At 60.9% G+C, this 20,338-nt stretch overlaps 1 protein-coding gene across 2 annotated transcripts; it reads left to right on the plus strand.

Moving 5' to 3' along the window:
* Positions 1-20,233, plus strand: GRK2 (G protein-coupled receptor kinase 2). 2 transcript variants are annotated; one of them, XM_030811308.1, is made up of 21 exons: positions 1-428; positions 10,952-11,028; positions 12,865-12,938; positions 13,083-13,184; positions 13,291-13,365; positions 13,504-13,565; positions 14,401-14,452; positions 14,763-14,854; positions 15,132-15,231; positions 15,318-15,396; positions 15,490-15,620; positions 15,938-16,032; positions 16,102-16,209; positions 16,419-16,485; positions 16,796-16,896; positions 17,374-17,440; positions 17,521-17,616; positions 17,877-18,039; positions 18,514-18,650; positions 18,742-18,855; positions 18,951-20,233. In XM_030811308.1, exons 1-21 carry the CDS (start codon positions 316-318, stop codon positions 19,113-19,115), a joined length of 2,070 nt encoding a protein of 689 aa, XP_030667168.1. In that variant the 5' UTR covers positions 1-315; the 3' UTR covers positions 19,116-20,233. The 2 variants fall into 2 exon arrangements, with proteins under 2 accessions (XP_030667168.1, XP_030667169.1); XM_030811309.1 differs by having other exon boundaries at positions 21-428; positions 18,745-18,855.
* The last annotated feature ends 105 nt before the right edge of the window (positions 20,234-20,338 follow it).

Below are 20,338 nucleotides of genomic sequence, written 5' to 3' on the forward strand. Positions count from 1 at the left end.
AGGCGGGGCCGGAGGCGGCGGCGGCTCCGGGGCGCGGGCGCGCGGGCGGCGGCGGCGGCGGCGCCCCGACTGCAGTCCCGGCGGGAGCGGAGCGCGAGCCGGAGCCGGGGCCGGGCCCGAGCCGGCGCCATGGGGCGGCGCCGCCTGTGAGCGGCGGCGAGCGGAGCCGCGGGCGCCGAGCAGGGCCAGGCGGGAGGCGTCGGCGCCCGAGGCCGAGCGAGCCGCGGCCGGGCCGGGCCGAGCGCCGAGCGAGCAGGAGCGGCGGCGGCGGCAGCGGCGGCGGCGGCGGCGGGAGGAGGCAGCGCCGCCGCCAAGATGGCGGACCTGGAGGCGGTGCTGGCCGACGTGAGCTACCTGATGGCCATGGAGAAGAGCAAGGCCACGCCGGCCGCGCGCGCCAGCAAGAAGATCCTGCTGCCCGAGCCCAGGTGAGGAGAAGCCGCCCGCGACCCCGGCCCGACCCCGCGGGCGCCCCGGCCGCGGCCCCGAGACCCTGGCCCCACGCTCGACCCCGCGACCTGGACCCCCAGGGCCGGCTCTCGCAACCCCCTATCGTCCCCCCAGCCCGGAGCAGCCCGGCCTTGGCGCCTGCGGGTCCAGACCCTAAGCCCCAGACCCTGGGCGCCTGAGCCCGGAGCGCCCCAACTCCGGAGCTCCTCTGCCCCATCGGCCCCCGGACCCACTCGGGTCCCCCTGGCCGCCCTGCTGCTTCCTTATCGCGCTCCACCGGCCCCCCCAAGTCGCTGTCAGCCCCTGGCTCCCGCCTTCTCCCACGGGGGCCCAGCGCGCCACTTCATCCTTCTCGGAGCAGCCCTTGGTCCCTGTAGGGTCCCCTCCCCTCCGCCGGCCACCATTTACCTCGCCTGACGATGTCACCCACCCTTTTGCTGTCCCTGCTCACGGCACCCGCCTTGAGATTTCCACTTCCCCCACCCGTCTCTCCTCCAGTCTACACTTGTGTGAGATGTGGGGGGACAGCCAGTTTTCCGGACTCTTCTCCCACCCTCTGGTGGGGTCGCTGTCCTGGAGTTGGGCTTGAGAGTGCTTTCAGGGCGGCGTGGTGAGCAGGACCTAGGGTGCTGCGGGCACCCTCCCCCTCGGACCGCGCTCAGGTGGGGGAAACATCCCCTGTGCCCTCTCCCCCACATTCCTTCTCTGGCAGGCCCTGCATATGGTGCCCCGTGGGTGCTGTTGACCAGGGGCCCTCCCAGCACACCTGCAACGGCTGGACCTTAGCTGCCGCCTCTGTAAGACAACTGACATCACACCTGGTATCAAAGTTTAGACTGTTCAGGATGTAGGTGCAAAAGTACACAGGATGTGGACGATTGCTGCGGTTTGTCCAGCATTTTATGGCTGATAGAGTATCTCTCCACTGTGTGAGCCTCTCAGCAGCGCATGGGGTGGCGAGGACAGGTGTGGTTTTGTCCCTGTGGAACAGGTGGGGAAACTGAAGCTCCAGAGGTGAGTGGCCTGCCCCGAGTCACACAGGTAGTCCCAGGTGGCACCTGGCCAACAGATCAGGGCTTCAGACTTCCGGTTCTACATTTCATCAGCTACCCTGGCCTGTGCCAGGGAGCAGACATGCCCGCCACGATTCTTTGTGTCGTGTGGCAACTCCTTGTGCATGCCTGAGAGTTAGCCTCCTCCTGGTGCCCCAGCGGGCTGGGGATGGGGCCTGTCCACACTGCCATGGTCTTATCCTGTGCCTCTGGGTAAGTCTCTTCCCTCACTGGGCCTCGGTCTTCTCATCTGTGAAATGTGAATGGCGTGAAATAAGAGCTGTGACTCTGCGGTGTCCCTCAGCCTTTGAAGCAGCCGTCTAAGCTCTGGCTGATGCTGCAGGGGTGCCATGCCCATGGCCCTCACCGGCCCCCTCTGCCATGCCCTGCTCACTGGGTGTTTGGATTGACTGAACGTCAGGCCTGGGAGAGGAAAATTGGTCTGCGTTTTGAAAAGGACATTAGGGCCTTTTTTTTCTAAGACATTTGCAATCAGATTTCTCAAAACAGGAACCAGACTGACTGTCAGCTGGGGGCTGTCCAGGGAGCAGTGACGGTTAGTACAGAAATGAGTACAGAAATGACAAACCCACGAGGGAGGAAATGGGGGAGTTAGCCTCTAGGGCTCAAAACGGCTCTCCTTGGTGGCCGCAGCCTCGAGACCCTCCTGCAGGATGGAGTTCTGCAACGTGTGAGGCGGGGCCTTTTCTGGAACTGTCTGCCTTCAGGTAACCTCCCCCCAGAATGCATTGCTTCTGATGGGGCGCCGCCTTGGCTCTGCAGGTGTCGGAACCCTGAGAAACGAGATGTTCTTCTTTTCCTGTCCCCTTTCCCATCCGTGGTAGTGATGGCGGTGATAGCAATAATGATAGGAATTATTACTGACTTACCTGTTTTGACATCTGTCATCTCAATTCTTCCAGCAACCAACCTGTGAAGCTGGCAAGGCCATGCCTTGCATGTAGTAGTTGCTCAAGAAATACCAGGACTGTGTGATGCCCCCATGCAGTCGTGAGCAGAAACAAGGTTGGATAGGATTCTAGGAGGACAGCAGGAGGCCGAGCCAGGCAGCGCAGGTTTTCACATTGGGTCACCATCAGCAGCATGGCCTTCCGCAAATTTCCCACATCTGTGAAATGGACTGGAGGTGCGAGCGCCGAATGTCAGTGTGCTAAGGCCTGGGAAGGGCTACAGGCCACCCCTACGTGAGGGTCCAGGCCTGGGGCATTAGGGAGCAGGCCACCCTTTGCATAATGCCTTGCCTTGCACACCCACTGGGGCAGAGCACGCCCCCCCCGTCCCCCGCCGCCCCAATGGTGATCCTGACCATGTTTCATGTTTGCCTGACACTTTTCCGTTTGCAGAGTGCTTTTTACTCCATTTTGTCTTTTTGACAACTGTGAGAGGCAGGCCCAGCAGTTGGGATTCTCCCCTTTAGCAGTTGAAGTTATTGAGGCGCAGGGAGGGGAGGAGTCGTGTCCTCGTCACAGAAGAAAGCTGGAATGGGGCCTCGGGTTTCTGGACCACACAGGCCAGTGCTGTTTCTCTGCTGTGCTTTATCCCCTCCACCCACCCCTGCACACCACTGTTCTCGCCCCGTCCACATTTTACAGTGTGGGCTGACTGGCACCCCTTGTCTGGGGCCATCAGCTGTCACAGTTCACAAGTCTCAGCCCTCTTCCCGTTGGCTGGGATGGAGAACTGAGGTGCCGTGGCAGAGCTACTGCACCGAGGGGCATCTCCACTCCAGGGTCCCGTCAGATGCAGGAGCCTGTCTTCCTCATATCCACAAGGTCAAGGTCAGAGTCAGGGAGAGGGGCTGTGGCTTGTGCCCGGGACAGGGTGCCACTGGGAATTGTTCACACCTTGAGGTGGCCCACCTCGGCAGCCCCTCCATGGCTGGTGCCTAGGGATGTGGCTTGACCAAGAACTGGGGCTGGTGGCATCACAGCTTTGAGTTCCAAAGGCTAGGGAATGGGAGTGGTTAGGCACAGTGCCACAATGAGTTGGCACAGGGGCCTCCCCTTCTGTCACCCTATAGAATCCGAGGAAACAGTCCCTTTCCCCGACCTTCTTGTAGAAGGAGGCAGCGTCAGGCAGCATTGTGTGTGTGGAAGATGGGAGACCTGGCTTCTCCCTCTACCACCAGCTCACATGGGACCCAGACGAGTCCCTTAGCCCGACAGGGCCTGCCTCAGTTTCCACCTCTGTAAAACAAGGAGGCTGTCCCTTCACTCTCAGGGTCTGTGGTCTGGGCCTTGCCCTGAAGGAACTGCTGTCTCCCTTTCCCAGCAGCCAGCAGTCTTGTAATTATCATCATTTGCTTAATATGACCATTGAGGTCTCGTGTAATTAATCTCTGGGCTCCTAGCTGAGGAGCCCTGCCTGGGCGCTCCCAGGAGGTTCCTCTGCCCTCCCCGGTGACAGTGGCAGCCCCAGCAGCAGATTGTCGGAGCTGGGTGCCTCTTGCAGCCTCCCGATTTCTTGGCTGTTTCCTGGTCCCTCCCCCACCGAGAGTTTCCTCCTTCCTGCCCCTTTCTGGCTTCCCTGTCTCCCCAGACCCTGCCCCTGTTCCTCCGCTGCCTCGTTCCTGTTAACTCTTTGCAGCCAGAACTTCCTGCCCTCGAATTGTGGGGGAAGGGGTGCAGCGGGAAGCTTTCTCCCTCCCTCCTTCCTTCACTCCTGCAGCACCAGCTGAAACCCTGCTGCTTCCAGCCTTTGTCCCTTACCCAGAACTTTCCACTTCAGTGGCAGCGTTCTCCCGACTCCTTTCCCTGAAAACAAGATGATCTTTCCTGCAGTCACTCCCTCTGGGCCTTTGAAGCACCGCCGTTCCCCAGGAAGGGTCTCTGAGATGTCTTTCCCATCTGTTTTCCTTTCCAGAGCATTGCGTTTCACTTATTTGTCATTAAGTCGCCCACCTGCCGTTACCTGGGTAAATGGATTTGAAGGGAGTGTGAGCAATGCAGGTTGGAATCTGTGCAGGGGAACCTGGGCTGTTAACCCAGAATGAGGTGTCCTATTAATGCACAATCAATTCCTAGTAGTAAGTTCCCGGTGACGTCAGGTGCAGGCGCGCTCCGCAGCCAGTGTCTCCTCCCTGTGCCTAGGTTGCACCCAGGTGGGCTTGGCAGAGGGGCTGAGTGCTCAGGCTGGTGGGTTTGGGCTCCACGCGCTTGGCTGTTGCTTTCAGGATATGCTGTTGCCTCGGAACACATAGCAGGAACCAAAAGCACAGTGTAGCCCTTGAGGACGCACAGCCTCCCTCACACCTGCCCCTTTTTCCCGGGCCCCTTCCCTACTCCCCGCCGGCTCCCCATGGGTCAGTTTCCACTGCTGGATGGAGCTATATTCATGTTATTTCTACTCTGCTGCAACTGAGATACTAAAAATGAGGTGTTTGGCTGCAGCTTTTTTTCTAAAACAGTAATATCCCTTCTCTGCTTTGCTGCTTACTGCAAAGGCGTCTGTGCCAGCAGAAGTGGGTTTTCTGGTATTAACATGTTGGCAGCTCTGTTCCCAGGTGGGGGCAATTTTCTGACTCTAGAGCCATTTCGTGTTTGGGATGGGGGACAACCCCCTCCTGGAAACCACAGGGCACGGAGTTCTGGAAGTTTGTTCTTGGTGCATTCTAGCGTGATGCAGATTACGGTCTCCATGTCGGCAGTAAATTGCAGGGTGTGGGTGCTCATGTCATATTTGTGAAGAAGCCGTGACATTTGACAAGGCCGCCAGAGTGCCTCTTCCCGAGCATCCCCGCAAGGGAGCTTCTTTGTGGCCGACACGACGTTCCAGAGCCCGGGCTGCTGCAGCCCCTGGCTGTGTGCGCGGGGCCAGCTGGCTTTTTCTCTCCCCTGCTCAGGGCTTGCCTTGGACATGATGGTTTGGGCTGGTCTTTCCTGTTTGATCTGTGGCCCCATCCTTGAGCTCTGAGGATGTTGTTCGCCCCAGGGAGAGTCGTTGAGAAACATTAAAAAGCCCCAGGGGACTTCCTTCTGCTGCTGGCACCTTGGTGTCAGGTTTCCTGGAAATGCCACAGGGAGCACTTCAGCCACAGCCACAGGCCCTGCTTCACTGGTTGGTGAACGCTTGCCCATCTCCCAGGGGACAGTTCCCAGAGTGGCCGCACCAGACCTGCCAGGCCTGTAGCCTTCGTGCCAGCTTGCACTGTCCTGGCGTGGCAAAGCTTTAGCATCACTGTCGCACGAGGGGCACAGGAACCATGGCCCCTGGCTGCCAGCTGCCAGCCGAGGCTGCCTCCCATCCTGGGTTCCAGGGAAGGGGGCTGCCCGTCTCCTACAGCCCCTGGTCAGGGACGGGAGGGCAGCCAGGCCAGAGGCTGGGCACGAGTCAGGGTCCTCCGAGCCTTGCACCCAGCTCTTCCACAGAGGTCAAGGGGGAGATGGAGGGTGCTCTAGTGGGAGGCCGTTTCTCAGGGAGCCTTTGGACATTTTCTTTGCCACTAACTCATTGTGGGCCTCCGAGCACGTGGCCCAGCCAGCCTCCTCGCCATCAGCAAGAGTGTGTTTGCCTCTGACTTGTCACCCACTCCCGTCCACACAGCTGTAGCCTCTGACCCCGAGCAGGAGACACCTGAGAGAGCCCAGGCCACAGAGGATGGCCTGGACTTTGTATTTCTTCTGAACCATGAGGTGCCAGAAGGGACCGGAAGTGCTCCCTTAGCACCCACTCCTTCCCTGTCACCCAGCGCTCAGTGCTGCAGCTGCTCACTGTCTTGGGCTGAGCCTGCTCCGGGAGCAGCAGGAGCTGGTGTGGGCTGCCGTAACTGCAGGGGTGCCAAGGTGGGACTGACCGCTCCTTCCCAAGGCTGGGCGGGCACCAAGCACCTCTGTGCCAAGGAGCCCTTGATACTTTGGCAGGGCAAGCCACAGGCTCTATCCACTGGGCCCGCAGTAGAGCGATGCAATGCCTGAAGCCGGTCTGTGAGCAGACGAGTCCCAGCCACCCTGCTCGGCTCAGCCCTGGCCACAGGCCCCATCCTCCAAGGCTTCGTCCTCTCCGAGGACACGGCAAATGTGGAGCAGAGGCTCGAGCAACACTGGTTACTGTGTGATTCTAGCACGAGCTATGGGGTGCTGAGGAATGGGGCTCTGGCAGCTCTCTCCCATGGCCCAGCAGGTGGGGCATGGCGGGCAGCACGGCCAGCCTGGCATCTTAGAAGCCCCTCTTCTGCCGTGTCCACCCAGGCTTTGTAAATGGCCAGTGTGATGGTGGCAATTCAGCATCTCTTTGACATCCTCATTTTACAGGGGGAAACTGGACATTTCAAGTTTGTGACCAGGTGGTGAGGGCCACTTGGAACCCAGGCACCTGTCCAATGGCCAGAGCAAAGGCGACTCTGAGGCCCTTGCCCAAAGGTGTTGGGAACCTTAGGGTCCTTCCATCTGGGACTGTTGAGGCCACTTGGTTCTCCTGATGCTCCAGAGTAGATCTTGGGAGCCATGTTCCCCCGGATCTCGGGGTTGCTGACCTGGGTGGGGGTCAGGGACACGCTCTGGGCTCACTGCCACTCCAGACTCTGTCAGTATCAGGGAGCAGTGTTGGAGACAAGGTGACCCAGCCCAGGAGGCTGTCGCACCCCTCTGCTTGCCATGCTTGCCACCCTTGCAGGAGCTGCCGCCAGTGACAAGTTCTTCCAACCTGCCAGTTCCCTTGGCGGCCAGACCCATGGGAATAGACAGGAAACCCTAAAATTGCCACTTTGGGGGCCTTCCATTCAAGGACTCTGCTCAGGCCTGACCTTGTGTTTGGTTTCTTGCTGGGGGGAGGGGGGTTGTTTATTTTATTTAAAAAACATTTTTTTCTTTTTAAGGAAGAAAGTGGAGTGCTGTGGGCTGGGAAGAATGTGGTGGCCATGCCCAGGCGTGGCTGCTGAGGGGAGAGATGGCCTCAGAGCCCTGGGTCTTGCTCCCTGCTGTTCCCAGGCCGGGGCCGACAGCAGAGCCCCTGGGAAGGAGAAAGGGCCTGCCCGGCAGGTTCCCCTGGCTGTCGCAGGCAGGGAAGCGAGCATGCTTCCCCCCCTTGGAGACTTTGTGTGTCTAGTTGAAAAGTGGCAGTGGCTACTCCCTGGCTCCTAGGTGGCCATTCCCTCTGCCAAGCTGGCACCATTTTTTTTTTTTTTGAGACAGAGTCACCCAGGCTGGAGTGCAGTGGTGCGATTTTGGCTCACTGCAACCTCCATCTCCAGGGTTCAAGCGATTCTTCTGCCTCAGTCTCCTGAGTAGCTGGGACTGCAGGCATACGCCACCATGCCCGGCTAATTTTTGTATTTTTAGTAGAGACAGGGTTTCACCATGTTGGTCAGGCTGGTCTTAAACTCTTGACCTCATGATTCGCCCGCCTCGGCCTCCCAAAGTGCTGGGATTACAGGCGTGAGCCACCGCACCCCGCCAAGCTGGCACTGTTTTTGCAGGCTCCTAGAAAGCAAGTCTGGGGCTCAGTGCGGCTTACTGCTGAAGCCCTGTAGCCCCCATTCCCGGGACAATGCCCGGCTCCTGGTGGGTGACCCCTACAGGCTGGGATTGCTTTGCCTGTCATCTGCATCTGCCTGTCGCTACCTTCCGCTTGACCAGCACCTGATCATAGCCATTTGACCCTCCACTGCCCCGGAAGACTGGCATTTTGTGATTTTTTTTTATTTTTTTGCTTTTTTTTCCATCCCCTTCTGTGGACCAAAATGTCCCCAAACTCAAAAATCTGGTGCAGAACCAGAGTCCTGGCTTCCCGGCCCACCTCCCAGGTGAGATGCAGGCCCCGACCTTGGGGTTTTCTCCACGCTCCAGTCTCCCAGTGCACAGCCTGTGCCCTGAGGGTCGCCCAGGGCCCAGGCCTCCTGTCTGCAGGTGCCGAGGGCAGGGACTGTGTCTTTCTCAGTTCAAGAGATTTTTATGAAGCCCCTGCTGTGTGTGAAACACCACAATCTCTGTCCACCGTTTCCTGTGTCCCTGGGAGTCCCACATGCCGGGAAACATGTCTTTGACGGTGGCTGGTGGACGTGAACTGGCGTGTGGCCCGAAGGGGCGGGTGTGCTGGCGTGGACAGGGGGCCCATCCTCGGAGCTCCTGTCAGTTCTCAGAGGGCATCCTCACTCCCCGGTGGGGGGCATGGGCCCTCCTCTTCCTATCCAGGCAGGGTCTGTTCCAAAGGAGTCATAGGATGTGAACTCAGGGTCACCTAGGCCCATCCTTGTCTTCAGTGCCCTGCTTCCTGTTGGAGACAACTTTGGAAGAGGCCGCAGCCCCTTCCAGCCTCTGAGGGTGGGGAGCAGGCCAGGGGGTCGCGGCCTTGGAACCATGCTCATGGCAGCCCTGCTGTGCTGGTGCTCTCACTCGGCCTTTCCTGAGGAAGGCTCAAACCAAGTGAGATAAGGGGCCGAGGCCCGGGAGTCCACTGCAGCCCTTCCCGGAAGGACAGTGCCCAGTGGAAGCGGATAGGAGCCGCCTCTCGAGGCCGAGGCCAGAGGCCAGGCAGGGTCCACAGGCCAGGTCCGCACTGCCTGGAGCTGCTCTCCGCAGACGGCTCTTCTGGCTGAAGCTGCCGTTCCTTCCAGACCCTCGGGCCCAAAGCCTGGAAGCCCTCACGGGGCTGGCCTCATAACCCTTCTCCCAGTCCCCGACAGCCTGAGCCTTCTCTCACCCACCCCCTTCCCCTTCTTCCTGCCCAAGTGTCGCCTCTGCCTGGACTTCCTCTGCGTGGTGCCTCCAGTGGAGTCGGGCCACCCGCTGCCCTGGACCGAGCCTCCTGAGTCCTGCTCTCCTGCCCACTCCTTGGCTGTGAAGCCCCTGGTTTGCAAGGCCCTGCCCTTCCCCTCACCATGGCGTTTGTGTGCCCTCTCCCCTGCCCCATTGGCCTCTTGCGCATCCCTGGACATACTCTCCCCTGCCTGTTCCCACATCTACCGGCCTCCCTGGCTTCGCCACCTGCCGAGATCCCGCTTGCACTCCAGGAACCCAGTGGAGTTCCACCTTCTCCACACAGCCTCTCCAGACCCAGAGGCCTCCTCTCCTTCCCAAGGCTTCTGCACACGCTGTCTGGTATCACAGGCTCAGAACCATGCCCTGGGCAGGGCTGCTTGGAGCAGGGGGTGGCTTTGGCATGAGGTACCCAGTGCCTCGGGTAGATGTGCAGCGGGTCCTTGTGACCACAGCCTGGGTGGCCAGTCCGACCTGCCCTGGGCTGGGCTCCTAGGGGCAGGCAGGGCCGGGGTGCAGATAGGCAGGGGCCATGCCAAGCACAGAGAACCTGGACTTGCGGATCCAAATCTCCACCAGCTGCAGTCTTTTCACAGGCGGCCTGCTGGTGGCCCCATAGATCTGCAGGGCCATGTGAGCATGACATGGGCTCAGGTGTGTTGGCCCTTCAGGCCCCCAGCCCTGCACATGCCCTCAGTATGGCAGCTACACGTTACGCCAGGAGCCCAGACTAGTGAGGACCAGATGCAGGCCTCAGCTGGCTGTTGGAACAGACCAGCAGGGCTGGGCTGGAGATGGGCCAGGAGAGGGCAGGAGGGGACAGTAAGGTGGTATTTGAGGCCGGCAGTGTAGCCTTGTGCTGCCTGGCTCTCCCAGACAGCACTCAGTGTGGGGTGAGATAAACAGGGTGGGGGATGTCGGGTTGGGTTTTGAGGGTCACAATGGCCAGGCCCTCCCCTATGGCCATACCAAGCAACCCAGGGCAGGGGTCACATTTTATATGCAAGTACTAGGGACACACGAACCAAGGCATGGCCTTTTCTTACAATTAAAAAAATTGAGATGCAATTCATATAAGATTCATCATTTTATTATACAATTTAGTGTTTTTTAGTACATTGACCATGTTGTGCAACCCTTACCCCAAAAAGAAACCCCATCCCTACCGCAGTCACTCCTCTCCCTCTCTCCAGCCCCCGGCAGCCACGGATCTGCGTTCTGTGTCGGTGGATCTGTTCATATGAGTGGAATCGCACAATATGGGGTGACCCTCTGTGACTGGCTTCCTGTTTTCAAGGCTCATCCACGTTGTGGCCCCTGTTGGTGCCTCGTTCCTTTTTACAGCCGAGCCATGTGCCGCTGCGTGGAGATGCCACATGTGTGTCTTTTCATCCGCTCACAAACCAGGCTTGGCTTTTGTGACTTGGCCAAGTTCCCAAAGCCAGCGGGTGGCAGCACTGGGATGAGACCCCACAGGCGGTGGGCCTCTGAGCAGGGGGCCACCTGCCGGCCACCCTGGCCTTTGAGGACACAGCCTGGCGGGGGCAGTGCAGGCAAAGGCTTCCTCGAAGCCCTCTGGTCTGACCTGTGGCTGGGATAAGTGAGTAGGCCTGATGGGCTGGCCTCCTTCCTGGAGGGAGTGGTGACACCACCACAGTGCCCTCAGCTTGCGTTTCTGGGCCTGCAGCCCCCACAGGCTCTGGGGGCTTCTGCTTACTGCGCCCCTCTGTCCCACAGCATCCGCAGTGTCATGCAGAAGTACCTGGAGGACCGGGGCGAGGTGACCTTTGAGAAGATCTTTTCCCAGAAGCTGGGTGAGTATGGCAGTGGCTCTGCCAGCCACTGGGCTTGACTTCTTGCCCCTACCCCAGCCAGCCCAGCTGTGCTCCCCACTCTCCGGAGATTTGGCCTCCCATCCACTCAGGGTGGAGCAGCCAGCGAGAACCCAGGGGGGTTGCTCCAAGTCGCCGCGACCCTGCGTGCCTCCTTGCCCCTGGCTGTCGGCCCAGGGAGCCCCGTGGTGGGGGTGGGGGCCCAGAGTCTTCCAGGGCCGCCAGGGAAGTTCCTCCTTTGGGGTTTTTGTTTTTGAGAGTTGCAGCTTCCCCTTGGCGCGGCCGCAGCTGCTCTGGGCCGTTGGTAGAACTGACAGGAAGAGGCGGGGCCCTTCCTGTGGCGCCTGCTGAGCTGTGGTTGGCCCCGCCCCACCCCATGGGCCCTCTTTGTAAGCAACCTGCCTGGTGCTGGCCCTCCATTCCTCCTCCAGCTGGTGTCTGATGCCTGCTGTCAGAAGTTTCATGCGACCCACCCTGTGGACCTGGCCCGGAGGGCAGGCTTGGGGCAGGTCTCGGGAAGCAGGCTCCAGCCCCACATGGCTCTGATTTGGCCTTCCCGAGAACAGGAGCTCAGCTCTGGACAGGGGGTATCCTGGCCTGATGGGATCAGGCATTGGAGGTCAGCCTGGGGGAGTCGATGTGTCAAGAAGCACAAAGTTTGGGTCCCAGGCCTGTGCCATGTGTCCTTGGGCAAGTTGCTTCACCTCTCTGAGCCTGATGGTGTCCTCATCTGGGAGATGGGACTCATGAGTCCCACTGCACAGGCCTATCAGATTCAGATGAGAGCACTGTGCCCACTGTGAAGCCTGGCCCCCATTCCTCAAAGGCCCTGCACTAAAGGCCAGGCAGTGAGGACTGAAGTGATGGCCGCAGCTCTGACCCAGGTGCCCAGGCAGTGCCCCCGAAGGCGTGGGAGGCCACCCAGCTCAAGCCTGGTCACCCATGTCAGACTGGAGGCCTGAGGAGGGCCTCTTTCCCCTGGTAGTGCTTGGGGACCAGGGTCCAGGCATGAGGACACCGTATCTGGGGTCCCCTGAGAGCCCCTCCCACAGCCCACCTTGCCTCTCCAGTTCCCTGTGGCTTATACCCCTTCCATGCCCCCTGCCCTGAGGCCCCAGCCCCCAACCTCTTTCCCAGGGACCTGCCACTTGGTGGAGTAGCCCTGAGTTCCACTTGAGCCTCTGCCATAGACAATGTGTCTGACCAGCTCCCTGAGCCCTCGTTTCCCCAACTGGACCCACCCTCCCTGCCTGTTTCTCAGGCTACTGTGCAGATCAGCCAGACACTGGAGGGGGGCAGGGCCCAGAGGAGTGGTGTGGCCTCTCAGAGCCCCCTGCTAACCTTCCCCCCATGCTGCAGCCTGACCTGGCCCCAGTGGCCACAGCATCCCAGGGCCCCCAGACTGAATCGTCTGGCACCTGCACAGCCCGCTCCGGTGGGGGGTATCGGCCTCACAGAGCAGGCGCAGGGCCCTGGGCTGCAGTGAGTGGGGGCCCAGGTGCCAAGCCAGGGCTACCTGATGCCAGAGCCAACCCCACTCCTCTGCCTCACCCTGGTGCCCATCTCCGTCCAGCTGCCACCTGGGGAAACAGATTTCAGGAAGATAGTAGAAACACTGGGGCCCCAACCCAGAATCCAGGAATCTTCAAGTTGGCAGCAGCCTTAGCAGCTGCCTGGCCCACCCCTTGCCTGGGGCCGAGACCACCTTTGCCACCTCCATAGCCAGTTCTGCCCAGGGAGCCCAACCCACACCATCCGCAACGATGGGAAGGCCTCTGAGAGAGGCGTGGCTCTGTGACCTTACACTATTGCCTTCAGGGTACCTGCTGTTCCGAGACTTCTGCCTGAACCACCTGGAGGAGGCCAGGCCCTTGGTGGAATTCTATGAGGAGGTGAGACCCCGAGGCCCAGGCCCTGCTCTGCCCGGAGAAAGGGGAGGAGGTTGGGGTGGCTTTGTGGAACCCACAAGCCGCCTGGCTTGGGCATCCCCATTCCCTGCTGGGCTCTAGATGACCTGCAGGAATCCTGTCCTCCAGATCAAGAAGTACGAGAAGCTGGAGACGGAGGAGGAGCGTGTGGCCCGCAGCCGGGAGATCTTCGACTCATACATCATGAAGGAGCTTCTGGCCTGCTCGCATGTGAGTGTCCTCAGCTGGCCCTGTGTGCTGGCCCAGAGTCACCTGCAGATTGGGAGGGGAAGAGAGGACCCTGCTGAGAATTCATGGCCACCTCTGTCTTCCCCAGCCCTTCTCGAAGAGTGCCACTGAGCATGTCCAAGGCCACCTGGGGAAGAAACAGGTGCCTCCAGATCTCTTCCAGGTGTGTACCTCCCGGTCCCTCCCCAGATGAGGTCACCTTGGACAGCCCCGGGTCAACAAACCTGGTCAGCTGGGGGAGGGGCCTGGGCAGCCATGGTCTCTCGGGTCTCAGTCACCAACTTCCAGCTTCCTCCTTTAGCCATACATCGAAGAGATTTGTCAAAACCTCCGAGGGGACGTGTTCCAGAAATTCATCGAGAGGTGAGAGCAGGGCAGTGTGGGAGAGGAAGGGGGAGGGAGGGGCCACTCTCAGAAGGGGTGTGGCTGGCATGGAGGGCAGAAGCCAGCCTTCATTAGGCCCTGAGCAGGCAGGTGGCTGGCCCGTCAGTGGCCCCCTTGCAAGGACTCCTGAGAGGTCAGACAGGCTGCAGGTCATCTTCTCCCACCCTGCCCTCCTCAGCACCACACAGCTCAAAGCCCATCCCAGGCAGTCTCCTAGCTCCGGGGAGCTAGGAGAGCTGCGCCACCTGTGCCTCTTTCTCTCCCGTGGGCTGTATAGCACCTTGCTGGCCCACCCGGACTGAGAAGCATCAGGGTTGTGGTAGGGGTGGGCCCAGGAGAGCACACGGCCTCTGTGACCCTCACAGCCAGAGTTGGCACGGTGGGTGGGAATTGTAGGCAGATTTCAGCCAGCTTTAGGGAGCAGCTTTTTTAGGGTCACTGCTGCCCAGCCATGGAGTGAGCTCTGTGTCACTGGAGATATGCAAGCAGGGAGGTGAGATGCACTTGTCAAGGATATGGTAGCAGGAAGTCTGGGTTAGACTGGAAGACCTCCTTTCTGTTCGGATCTGATTCCAGCAGGAAGCTACAGCCAGGTGGCCGAGGGCCATGCTGGGCGCCCAAGCAGCCCTGACTGGTGCTGTGGGTGGGCAGGCCCTCAACATATCATTCCTGGAAGAAGACATTAAAGCTCCTGATGTTTCCACATCTACCCTCACGGGACCCCAGGGAGTGGTGGCTGGGTGGGGCAGGCTCATGACAGCATCATCCTTCCCACATTCTGAGTGGCCCCTGAGCCCAGATTCTTCTCTTCCAGCGATAAGTTCACACGGTTTTGCCAGTGGAAGAATGTGGAGCTCAACATCCACGTGAGTGGGCTTGGGTGGGGCGTGGAAAGCCGTGCACCCTGCTGCTCCTCTCCCGGGAGCTGGGCCTGTGGCTTGGCTGGGAGTGGGGAGGTCAGGGGATTTCTGTCCTTTAGCCCCCAGGGCCGTGGCTATGGGGGTCAGGGCCGGGATCCCAGCATGGGGAGGCTGGAGCAGGTAAATGTGTGGCGAGGATGGCCAGGACATGGGTATGGGGACCCTGGCATGGGGCCAGCCCCTGCTGCCCAGGTGCCTCTGCCCCAGGGCTGGGCAGAGGCAGCCTGTGGTGACCGCAGCTGTCGCTGCCCCACAGCTGACCATGAATGACTTCAGCGTGCATCGCATCATCGGGCGCGGGGGCTTTGGCGAGGTCTATGGGTGCCGGAAGGCCGACACAGGCAAGATGTGAGCACCCTACTCGGCACGATGGGATGCCTGGGGGAGCCGGGCTCCTGGGGACCCTGAGGGGCTGGGTTCCGCCCAGGGCTACCTGCTGCCCCATGCAGTCCTGTCTTGCCGTGCTGCTGTTGCCCCCTGCAGGCTCTTCTGGCCCCAGTCCTCCCTGTCTCTGATTTGTGTCACACGCTGGTCCTGGGTCTAGTCTTTCTCTCAAGCGCCCCCTGAGGCAGCCCTGGGCCCCTGCTCCGAGGGTGGGTGTCAACCGCCGCCCTCTGCCCCGCAGGTACGCCATGAAGTGCCTGGACAAAAAGCGCATCAAGATGAAGCAGGGGGAGACCCTGGCCCTGAACGAGCGCATCATGCTCTCGCTCGTCAGCACCGGGGTGAGCTGGGTGGGCCGGGCTGCCACTGAGGCTCTGGAACCCCGGGCGCCCCTGCTGACTGCCCCTCCCCTCCCCTCCCCTCCTAGGACTGCCCATTCATCGTCTGCATGTCATACGCGTTCCACACGCCAGACAAGCTCAGCTTCATCCTGGACCTCATGAACGGTGAGTGCTGGCTGGGCCCCAGGGTGGGCTGGGCCCAGGCATGGGCGGCTGGGGCAAGACACTGAGTGCTGTCTGTGGGGCTGCCTCCCTCAGGTGGGGACCTGCACTACCACCTGTCCCAGCACGGGGTCTTCTCAGAAGCTGACATGCGCTTCTATGCGGCCGAGATCATCCTGGGCCTGGAGCACATGCACAACCGCTTCGTGGTATACCGGGACCTGAAGGTGAGCACCCCTGCTGTCCCCAGGCTGGGCCTCCGTGGCTATCCTCTCCTTCCTCTCGACATCCCAACCACCAGGCCCAGAGGATTGGGGCTCCTGGGACATGGCCACCCCGTGTCTTCCCATCTCCGCCCCTGCCCTTCCCACCGAACCACTCTCTGGGTCCAGGTTGTGGCTGGGGACAGGAGAGAGGACCCCACCTTTGCCCTTTCCTTGGGGACCCATCGTCCTCTCCAGTGAAGCAGTGACCCAGCTGGCATCTTGCCTGGCTGGGCCCCATCCTGAGCTGCCCCAGGCAGCTCACTGGGCTTCCTCCACAGCCGGCCAACATCCTTCTGGACGAGCATGGCCACGTGCGGATCTCGGACCTGGGCCTGGCCTGCGACTTCTCCAAGAAGAAGCCCCATGCCAGCGTGTGAGTGCCCCCCACCCTCTCCCTCCCCACCCCTTGCCACTCCCGCTCATGGCCCCCTTGCTCCCACAGGGGCACCCACGGGTACATGGCTCCAGAGGTCCTGCAGAAGGGCGTGGCCTACGACAGCAGTGCCGACTGGTTCTCTCTGGGGTGCATGCTCTTCAAGTTGCTGCGGGGGTGAGTGGCCCGTCCCAGGTGGGCAGGTGGGTTGGGGCTAAGAGAAGTTCCTCCCCAATCCAGGTGGGATGCCAAAGGAGGGGAGACCATAGCTGCCTTGGTGTTAGGGGTGGCACCGTCCCTGACTTTGGCCACAGCTCATTCATGCTGCCGGCCTCCCTTTCCCCATTCCTGTCCTTTGACATTGGTTTTTGGCCTCTCTTGCCCAGGCACAGCCCCTTCCGGCAGCACAAGACCAAAGACAAGCATGAGATCGACCGCATGACGCTGACAATGGTGGGTGCAGGTCTCAGTGCAGGGCCGCGGGGGGGCTGGGGGGAGCTCCTGTGGGTACCAGGGCATGACTCTTGCTTCCCACCAGCCAGCAGAGATCTCAGCCACTGACCCCTACTCTGGCCTCCGAGACAGACCTCCTGCCCCGTAGGCTCTCGCCCTCCCCGTGCTGTTGGAGCATGACTGCTGGGCGAGCTAGGAAGCTGTGCCCCATCTGTCCCTCTGCGGGGGCCTGGACCCCTCTCTCCCCTGAGCTGGGATGGGGTCAAGGGCTCTTCCTAAGCCCCTGCTAATGTCCCACTCCTCTCTAAAGGCCGTGGAGCTGCCCGACTCCTTCTCCCCTGAACTACGCTCCCTGCTGGAGGGGTTGCTGCAGAGGGATGTCAACCGGAGACTGGGCTGCCTGGGCCGAGGGTGAGTGCCCTGGCGCCTTGGGCATGCTGCTGGCTGTGCCCCCTTGAGGACAAGGGCTGTGTTCCGTCACCTGGAACCTCCTCCAAGGTCCCAGCTTCTTTGGAGGAGCTCACAAGTTGGGGCATGGCCAGCCCTGTCCAATGTTCTCAGGGTGGAGGGGCTGCCCTGGGGGTTGGAGCTGCTGGAACCAGCTGGTAACTGGCTTCCGGAGGGGCCCTTGTCACAGACGATTATGATAGCAGCTTTTTATGTTTATTGAACATTTATTAAGCACTGGGCATAGGCTTGCAAAATTTACCAGTGTTAAAACCCACAACCCTATGATGTAGGAACTTCTGTTCTCCCATTTGAGAGATGAGGAAACAGCTCAGGCTTAAAGAACTTGCCCAAGTTCACAGAGCCAGAAAGTGGCTCAACCAGGAGTTAAGCCCAGGGCTGAGGGTGGGGCTGAGCCAGATGACTGGCTTCTCCCCACAGGGCTCAGGAGGTGAAAGAGAGCCCCTTCTTCCGCTCCCTGGACTGGCAGATGGTCTTCCTGCAGAAGGTAACAGTCTGCGGCAGGGACTGGGGAGGCTCTGCAGCCCCACCCCCGAGCTAATGCCCACGACCCCCGTTCTGCTGCAGTACCCTCCCCCGCTGATCCCCCCACGAGGGGAGGTGAATGCAGCCGACGCCTTCGACATCGGCTCCTTCGATGAGGAGGACACAAAAGGAATCAAGGTACTGGGCCTTGCCTGGCCTCTTGTACCTGGGCTGTGATCCTAGCCTGGGGGAGGATCCCTGTCCCTTCTTATCACCTGTGAGACCCTGTGCCAGCCCTGCCAGCTTGTAGGCCTCAGCTCCTCCTTGGCCAACTTCCCTGGGGGTGGCAGTTGCACTGACCATCCCTACCCAGGGCCTTGGGTCTCAGCAGCCTGTGGCTGATGGTATTCTGGCATCTCTGTCCATCCATGTGCCCCTGCCCCATCCACCTGGTAAAGTTACTGGACAGTGATCAGGAGCTCTACCGCAACTTCCCCCTCACCATCTCGGAGCGGTGGCAGCAGGAGGTGGCAGAGACTGTCTTCGACACCATCAATGCTGAGACAGACCGGCTGGAGGCTCGCAAGAAAGCCAAGAACAAGCAGCTGGGCCATGAGGAAGGTGAGGGTCGCCGGCCGCTGCGGCACCAGGCCCCTTCCTGCTTAGAAGTGAGCAGCTGGCTCGGGTTTAAGGAACTCGCCCTGGATCACAGCCAGAAAGTGGCAGCTCTGGGATTGAAACTCAGGCTGGGGCCGGGCATGGTGGCTCACGCCTGTAATCCCAGCACTTTGGGAGGCCAAGGAGTGCAGATCACTTGAGGTCAGGAGTTTGAGACCAGCCTGGCCAACATGGTGAAACCCTGTCTCTACCAAAAAATACCAAAAAAATTAGCCAGGCATGGTGGCACGCGCCTGTACTCCCAGCTACCCGGGAGGCTGAGGCGGGAGGATCGCTTGAACCTGGGAGGTGGAGGTTGCAGTGAGCCAAGATTGTGCCACAGCCCTCCAGCTTGGGCAACAGAGTGGAGACCCTGTCTCAAAACAACAAAAAAAACCCAGGCGGGGCCGGCTGAGTCTCCTCTGTCTCTCGCCTCAGACTACGCCCTGGGCAAGGACTGCATCATGCATGGCTACATGTCCAAGATGGGCAACCCCTTCCTGACCCAGTGGCAGCGGCGGTACTTCTACCTGTTCCCCAACCGCCTCGAGTGGCGGGGCGAGGGCGAGGCCCCGGTAAGGAGCCCGTGCGGGGGTCCGGGAGCCGGGCTTCCGGGTGGCTGGCCAGCCCAGCTCTTACCTGCACCACCCATCCCTGGCCCTGCAGCAGAGCCTGCTGACCATGGAGGAGATCCAGTCGGTGGAGGAGACGCAGATCAAGGAGCGCAAGTGCCTGCTCCTCAAGATCCGCGGTGGGAAACAGTTCGTTTTGCAGTGCGATGTGAGTGGGGGCTGAGCCAGGGGTGGGAGGCGAGGGGCCAGGCCAGGCAGGCTGGGGAGAGCCCCAGCCTTGACAGCTGGGCTTGGCATGTGCAGAGTGACCCTGAGCTGGTGCAGTGGAAGAAGGAGCTGCGTGACGCCTACCGCGAGGCCCAGCAGCTGGTGCAGCGGGTGCCCAAGATGAAGAACAAGCCGCGCTCACCCGTGGTGGAGCTGAGCAAGGTGCCACTGGTCCAGCGCGGCAGTGCCAACGGCCTCTGACCCACCCGCCCGCCTTTTATAAACCTCTAATTTATTTTGTCGAATTTTTATTATTTGTTTTCCCGCCAAGCGGAAAAGGTTTTATTTTGTAATTATTGTGATTTCCTGTGGCCCCAGCCTGGCCCAGCTCCCCGGGGAGGGGCCCGCTTGCCTCGGCTCCTGCTGCACCAACCCAGCCGCTGCCCGGCGCCCTCTGTCCTGACCCTAGGGGCTGCCCGCTCCCAGTGTCTTCCTGTGGGGGAAGAGCATAGCCCTCCCACCCCTTCCCTGAGGGATGATGCCACACCAAGCTGTGCCACCCTGGGCTCTGTGGGCTGCACTCTGTGCCCACGGGCACTGCTGGGTGGCCCAGCCTCCCTCACCAGGGGCAGGCACAGCACAGGGATCCGACTTGAATTTTCCCACTGCACACCCTCCTGCTGCAGAGGGGCAGGCCCTGCACTGTCCTGCCCCACAGTGTTGGTGAAAGGAGGGGCCCGTTGTCTCCCTGGCCCTCAAGGCCTCCCACAGTGACTCGGGCTCCTGTGCCCTTATTCAGGAAAAGCCTGTGTCACTGGCTGCCTCCACTCCCACTTCCCTGACACTGTGGGGCTTGGCTGAGAGGGTGGCATTGGCAGCAGGTGCTGCTACCCTCCCTGCAGTCCCCTCTTGCCCCAACCCCCAGCACCCGGGCTCAGGGACCACAGCAAGGCACCTGCGGATTGGGCCATACTGGCCTCGCCTGGCCTGAGGTCTCCCCGATGCTGGGCTGGGTGCGACCCCATCTGCCCAGGACGGGGCCGGCCAGGTGGGCGGGCAGCACAGCAAGGAGGCTGGCTGGGGCCTATCAGTGTGCCCCCCATCCCGGCCCATCAGCGTACCCCCGCCCAGGCTGGCCAGCCCCACAGCCCACGTCCTGTCAGTGCCGCCGCCTCGGGGCGCCGCCTCGCCCACCGCATGCCCCCTCGTGCCAGTCGCGCTGCCTGTGTGGTGTCGCGCCTTCTCCCCTCCCGGGGCTGGGTTGGCGCACCCTCCCCTCCCGTCTACTCATTCCCCGGGGCGTTTCTTTGCCGATTTTTGAATGTGATTTTAAAGAGTGAAAAATGAGACTATGCGTTTTTATAAAAAATGGTGCCTGATTCGGCTGTCTCAAGACTCTTTTTGTACCTGGTGACCGCTTTTCAGCTTCTGCTGGGCCGGGGCCCGAAGGGGAGGGTCTCGGTGGTACCAGGTCTCCTCCACTG

This window comes from Nomascus leucogenys, chromosome 4 (genome assembly GCF_006542625.1).
Source record: "Nomascus leucogenys isolate Asia chromosome 4, Asia_NLE_v1, whole genome shotgun sequence".
In the NCBI taxonomy this organism is placed as follows: domain Eukaryota; kingdom Metazoa; phylum Chordata; class Mammalia; order Primates; family Hylobatidae; genus Nomascus; species Nomascus leucogenys.